At 43.5% G+C, this 6,581-nt stretch overlaps 2 protein-coding genes across 2 annotated transcripts; one reads left to right on the top strand and one right to left on the bottom strand.

The window, feature by feature from the left end:
• Positions 1-1,433: 1,433 nt before the first annotated feature.
• LOC121704529 (zinc finger protein with KRAB and SCAN domains 7) lies at positions 1,434-3,661 on the bottom strand. Its single transcript, XM_042084811.1, has 2 exons — positions 2,707-3,661; positions 1,434-2,592 (listed from the first exon to the last, which is right to left on the bottom strand). The coding sequence occupies exons 1-2, from the start codon at positions 3,368-3,370 to the stop codon at positions 1,832-1,834; spliced, it is 1,425 nt and encodes a 474-aa protein (XP_041940745.1). The 5' UTR covers positions 3,371-3,661; the 3' UTR covers positions 1,434-1,831.
• Positions 3,662-3,862: 201 nt separating this feature from the next.
• On the top strand, positions 3,863-6,306 carry LOC121704532 (small integral membrane protein 10-like protein 2A). Its single transcript, XM_042084816.1, has 2 exons — positions 3,863-4,202; positions 5,170-6,306. Exons 1-2 carry the CDS (start codon positions 4,023-4,025, stop codon positions 5,188-5,190), a joined length of 201 nt encoding a protein of 66 aa, XP_041940750.1. The 5' UTR covers positions 3,863-4,022; the 3' UTR covers positions 5,191-6,306.
• The last annotated feature ends 275 nt before the right edge of the window (positions 6,307-6,581 follow it).

Raw genomic sequence — 6,581 nt, forward strand, 5'->3', positions numbered from 1 at the left:
AAATGAAGCACATCTCTCCACTGCCTTTCTATAGTAATTAACTGAAAAAATGTCAATGCCTTAGATATTGAAAAAATCATCAATTATGTAATTATGGTCATTAAAGTGTAACTCCAGAGTAAACAACCTAGGGTTTGGTACAGATGTTTGGTACAGTTGTTAACAACTTCAAACTTTTGACTGAGATCAAAATTACGTTAATTGGTGGCGTTTTGAGCAAGACTGTTTATTTGCATTATCACTGAATGGGCTTACATTGATGCTAACAGGGCAAGGTGCCACGCCGCTATTTTATACCACTAAACAATGCTTAAAATATAATTAAACTTCTGTGGTAGTGTGGTGAGGGTTCCTACAGACAAACCGAAGTATTGTAAACTTTGAAAGTGTACAGAGTTTATAACAAGACCTGTATTTGTAGGAAGAAAATTCGATGGCTTCCTGGTCTGGTATCATCAAATCAGCGGGTGCGTTTGATCGAATTAACGCTGCCTAGATTTGGCTAAACGTAAGGCATGTTTGTATTGAACGATTCAGCCAGATCTGCGCAGTGCTGCAAAACTGAACATGCCCACTGATTTGAGGATACCAGACCAGGAAGCCATGGAATTTTCTTCCTACAGATACAGGTCTCTGTACACTTTCAAAGTTTACAATAATGCAAATAAACGGTCTTGCTCAAAATGCCACCAATTAACATAATTTTGTTCTCAATCAAAAGATTGAAGGTGTTAACTACCGTAAATAGACCCTAGGTTGTTTTTACTCCGGAGTCATTATACACTTTGTCATTATGGTCTTCCAAAAGATTATAACGCAACTGTGTGACCCTGTAGGCTATTCAAACTACAAGCAGTATTAGTCTGAACAGAATATCTATGTATCCTGTCCAATTTCTTGTTTATACGAATATCAGAATATGCCAATCTGAAAAATTCTCCATGTTATGCTAGCACTGGTCCAGGTTTTCAACAATAAATGAGACCTTGACCTTATTTCTTACATTTATAGGCCCTAATTGTAATGACGGGCAAATAGCAGAGTCACTCAACAAGCAAAGTGTCTCCTGCACAAACTAAAGCCATCACATGGTGTGCGGGAGCGTTGAGCTGATCCACCAATGGATCTTAAAACCTTGCTCATTGTATTAGATTAGTAAATAGATTTTGCCTCATTATAAAATTAGCTTTAGTTATCTCTTTGAACTTTGGTGGAACCTTGCGCACTTTCTTGGAGCAGCCGTGGCCCACTGGTTAGCACTCTGGACTGGTTAGCACAACTGGAGGGTTGCCGGTTCGAGCCCCGACCAATGGGCCGCGGCTGAAGTGCCCTTGAGCAAGGCACCTAACCCCTCACTGCTCCCCGAGCGCTGCCGTTGAAGCAGGCAGCTCACTGCGCCGGGATTAGTGTGTGGTTCACCTCACTGTGTGCTGTTTGTGTTTCACTAATTCACCGATTGGGTTAAATGCAGAGACCAAATTTCCCTCACGGGATCAAAAAAGTATTTATACTTAGTCTTTTAAATTAGAGACCAATATGTTTTTAAACCCAATACAATCAGATTATAAGTTGTCACTGTCACTGCAAGGCCTCCAGCTAACAATGTCACACTTGACATTTGAGGCACATCTGTAACATACAGGCCAGGGTGACATTTTAGGGTCATAAACAGCAGGTCTCCAGTATTGCCCAAATCAAGGCTTCATGAGACTGAGGACCTCAAGAGCTCATGATCAAAAAGTTAAGAAAGGAAATAAAACATTTATGGAATAAGATATTCCAAAAGTCAGATGCAACAAAAGTGCAAAAAAAAAAAAACCATGCTGTGTGCTTAAATGGAGTCCAGGGACTGACCACCGACGTGGGGCCAAGAGAAGGACGCTGTGCTGGGCAGGAGCCCAAGCGAGGCGTGGGAGGGCATGGCGCTGGCCGTCTGAGCGGGCGAGTGAGTCAGCCGGTGCTTCTTCAGCTGGCCCAGCTCGCGGAAGCAGCACCCGCACTGGGCACAGCGGTAGGGCCTCTCGCCAGTGTGGATGCGCTGGTGCTTGTGCAGGCTGTCCAGGTGGCGAAAGCGCTTCTCGCAGTAGCGGCATGGGTATGGCCGCTCGCCCGTGTGGATGCGCTGGTGCGTCTTCAGGCAGTAGAAGCGCCGGAAGCCACGGCCGCACACGTTGCAGCGGTAGATCTTCTCTGAGCTGTCCCGGGACGTCTGGACAGTGCTCTGGAGCGGGACGCTGCCCTCACCTAGCCCCATCGGAGGAGGGCCTGACACCTGGGATGAAGTCATCAAGGAAGACGTGGACACATTGACCGTAAGAGCAGCTGATGCTGCGGACACTGCAGTCAGATCAGGGCCAGAAGCAGCCGTATTCTGAGGCTCAGAGTCGTCTTCGATCTTGATCATTGCGTCCTTGACTTCCTCATGGTCCTCCAGTACCTGAATGAGGCCCAGCTCATTCACATTACCCGCAGCACCACCCACCTCAAACTCAAATTTGCTCAGGTCCGATGTGTCCTCTGACTGCATTGGCGCCTCTTGTTCATCAGGAATTCTGTTGCCATCCTCTGTGGAGATCAAGGTGCCTTTGTATTCTGTTAGAAATTTTACAATTAACATGACAATATTGCACACTTCAGCTGTATATATATCCAATTCTGGCCAAATTCTGAATACTTTTAAATGGGACAAAACTGTTAAGGCCTTACCCTTATTGGTGACTCCATCGTCTGCGATGAAAAACTGACCATCTGCTCCTTCCTCGGTTCCAGTTAACATCTGGTTTGGTTCTGTCGGGGCCTGGGGGGCCTGGTTGTGGCTCATGAGGGACTGGTTCAGCGACGCTGATGATCTTATTCTGCGGCGATTGGGTACACTCCTGGGCCATTCTGACTGAGGAGTGGGCAAGCACAGTCCTACGCTCGGAAGTGTTCTGGAGAAACTGGTCCTTCCTGGAGAATTCCTAAAAGACCTAACGTTGCGTGAATGCTCTCTAGTCACCTGGCTAACGTTACTTTCAACAGTATTGGATGGGAAGAGAAAGAGATTTTCCTCTGACTGTGGCCGCACTACACTCGATCGAGGCTGGTTTTGGTTATTAAGAAGCAGGCACTGTTTGATATTCTTTTCGGCCGCAGTCATGTAATACCGCACAGCTTTTAACTCACCCTCTGATATCTCCAATCGTTCCCTCAAAGTTTGGTTCTCTCGGTGGGACTCAGCGGCAGCGGTACGAGCAGCAGCTAGTTTGATACCCACAACCCTTGCTGTCTCTTTCAAAACAGTGTCCACTGCAGATCTAACAGCTTGCTCGATCGTTGAGGCCAGTTCATATTTGAGAAAAGAGACACTGACATCTATATTTGATGTCATGTTTACGTTATTAAGAACCAAAAACAGTTAGGTTGGTTCGGGATCCAGGTGCAATTTGTCTGTTGTTTTTGGAAGCGTCACTGTTTTTGCTTAGATGGAGTCGCAGACTATTGACGTCACGAATATCAATCTCACGAAAATTAGACTTTGAAACGTTTTAATTTTATTGGTTACGTGCTTATGACCTGTATGTGAAAGCCATGGTGTGTACAGCATGATTTGATATATAAATATTCAGTAGAAATAGGCCTAATGTCGAACCCTTACTGTCCTTGCAACTAAACAGCAACGGAGAAATACTATTGGTATGCTTGTAGTGCTTACATTATTATCAGAATAATCTGGAATTACATTATATAAACCTTATCTACACGTGTAATGTATTGTGCAAATTATATATATATATATAATATAAATTATATATAAAATCTGACAACAAAGCGAATGACAGATTACTACGTCACCGGAAGTTGTGACTGCATCCGTGAGTCGCACAGCTATTCCTCCGGACGATGATGGTTGCGGGGAGACTGTCATACATGTAGACATGAAGTATTAAAGAAATCTAAGACATCATGTCTCTCAGATATAGCTAACTTAATAAATAGCTGGTTCGACTTACTGCAAGAACGGCATCGACAGTCAGCGTCATATGGCGGGGCTGTCATACTTAGTGTTTCGTTTTTCGGGGTCCGCTGGTCGGACTTATGGGGTGTTTTCCAAAGGACTCACACGGACTTTGTTAATATTTTTTGATCTTGCATGGCGACTTCGAATCAGATTCCCCTACCTCTACCTCATCGCCTCAATGATGTTTAATGTGCGCTTACAGGTAAACGCTTTTAAGATGATTGAATTAACAGTTGTGTGAGGTGAGGTTAGGGCTAGCTTCTAACTAGCTAGCAAGCTGCCACCAACAAATCTATTTCAGGCACACCATGGTATCTGTAGCTAACATTAGAGTAGTCCGCTTTGGGGGAGGCTATGTGTACCAAAACCCTGCAGGGATTGGCAATCTTGCTTGCATGCAACACTATTAGCCTATTGCATTGTTGAGGCCCCCTTTCCAACCTTTATGGGAAATGTAAACATTGCTGGTTTAGCCAGCCAGGTGAGGTGATAGCCTCAGGTATTTACAAACTCCACTTTACCTGATTTTCAGGGCAGTTGAAATGTGAGGTAGTGGAGAGCACAGGTAATGTTACCTTAAACCTCAGACAACATTTCTGTCACTCTTCTGCTATGGACTGATTATAAAAACTAGTTGGTCAGTAAAACAACAAAGCTAAATATGGCTGTTTGTTCTGTTGTACTTCAATCAATCTGTCACTTGCCACACCCACATGTATCCGTAGTACAACCCTTAAAAAAGCCCTTGTCATAACCCTTTGTTGACTGTTTAATATGACAAGGGTAATAGGAACAGGTTCAGCGATCATAGACTCAGGGCAGGTATTCCAGGAATGCTGTTCTGTTACAAACCTCATGAAAGAAGAGTCCTGTGACTTTATTTTGTTAGGAGAATGACACTATAGATTTCTTCTTTGAGGAAGTAGACTACTCTGAGTTAACTGACCCAGGTTTGTCACTGAACCACTCACTTGGAACACCCCATAGATGGCAAACAAGTCATTATAAACAGACAGACAGTAACAACAATTTAGAGCCTAATTAATCAATTTGATTGGTGTAAATAGAAGGACTGGATGTGGTGGTGTCAACCCATAACATCCCCAATCTGAACTCTGACTGAACTTCTGTAATAAATCAGTTTTGTTTTTCTCTGTCTTTTTCTGTAGGTTCACATTGAAATACACTGATTTGCATCCTAACCGTTTTGCTGTCCTCTCCACTATTCACCATCTCCCTGACAATGGTCCCAGCATGGCACTGACGTGCCTCCAACGTCAGTCGCAGCAACAAGGGCCTCCACACTCGGGGAGAACACGCAGCACCCAACAAAGGGAAAATGACAATGTCGCCATCTGAAAACTGTGAAGCAGTGGACTCCAGGCAGCCTGGAGAGGGCTATGCACTGGTGCTGTGGTGCACGCTATATACATGTTCAGCAGTGTACCCACAGTCCTCAGAGGCATGAGGGTTGAGACATCTGTTTACCCAGGGACCCAGGCAGGAGTAAACTGCCCGGTATACCAGGGCATAAAATGCATGGGATCCAGTACATAAAGGGTTAACTGTATGAATAGAGGGATTCGATATGATTTAGCTCGTATATACAGTGAATACACTTGCAGGGCATTCTTACACCTTTAATCACCATGATTAATAATTGCTACTGCCCCTGTATTTTGTTTTTGCCCTGGCCAGATCTCACCCCTTTCTAGTCATCTCGTAGGGAACAACTGGAGCCTTAATATTTATAGTATGTTTTTTTAAACTAGAATGTCACAAATTCTATCCCCATACACTTGTTTTCGAGTGGGTTGTAATCTTTTTAACGGAGTTTCAGACTGTGCTTAGTCTTGGCTCCTTACCTCCTGAGCAGCGTAAGATGATAGGTACATACAGCATAGGACAGGTCCAGTGCTGGGGAAGTCATGGACGTTGTTAACACTATGTGGTTGTGTGTATCAGTGGAGGTTATGCAGCATATGACAGGCCTCACTCACTGCATGCTCTCAAAAATGCCAGATAAGAGGCACGTGAATGACCACACACACACACACTCACACTCACACACACACACCTGTTGGTACTTAGGTCACGCACCACTTTTACACCCAGCCTTTAGACGTAATGTTACATTGTACAGTAATGGTAACAGTGTAAGGTTACAATTTTATTTTTGTTTTTTTGGAAATGCAAACAGTTTTTGTGTGTTACAGTTTGTGCATTCAAGAAATTCTTATAATCACTGTATTGAATGCACTTTGATTTAGCGTATCCTATTTGGATAAATAAATTGAAAGAAAATATTTGATGGACCTCTTTTATTTAATTAGAAAACATGAATAGAGTGGTTGTGTCATCTATCCAGAGTTTATAATATGTTTTGGGATACTTTTACAAAATTGTCTGGTGTGTAAGGTCAGCACTTTACTATCTGTAGACACTAGAGGGCAGCACATTCCCATTTGTTTCTCTTGGTTAGGCTTTAAGCCCACTCCATATTTCAAACTAGAAGGATATATTGTCAATCATGAGGAAATGGGAAAGGTTTTCTATTGAAGCCAGCATTGACTTATATAAA

Source organism: Alosa sapidissima, chromosome 3, assembly GCF_018492685.1.
Source record: "Alosa sapidissima isolate fAloSap1 chromosome 3, fAloSap1.pri, whole genome shotgun sequence".
Taxonomy (NCBI): domain Eukaryota; kingdom Metazoa; phylum Chordata; class Actinopteri; order Clupeiformes; family Clupeidae; genus Alosa; species Alosa sapidissima.

What these genes read in the sequence shown, in the direction of transcription:
- LOC121704529 (XM_042084811.1), bottom strand. Translation starts at nt 3,370, where the DNA reads ATGACATCAAATATAGATGTCAGTGTCTCTTTTCTCAAATATGAACTG. An exon ending in CGATGGAGTCACCAATAAGG is followed by an intron (nt 2,593 to 2,706) that starts GTAAGGCCTTAA and finishes AATTTCTAACAG; the next exon opens with AATACAAAGGCACCTTGATC.
- LOC121704532 (XM_042084816.1), top strand. Translation starts at nt 4,023, where the DNA reads ATGGCGGGGCTGTCATACTTAGTGTTTCGTTTTTCGGGGTCCGCTGGT. An exon ending in TGTTTAATGTGCGCTTACAG is followed by an intron (nt 4,203 to 5,169) that starts GTAAACGCTTTT and finishes CTTTTTCTGTAG; the next exon opens with GTTCACATTGAAATACACTG.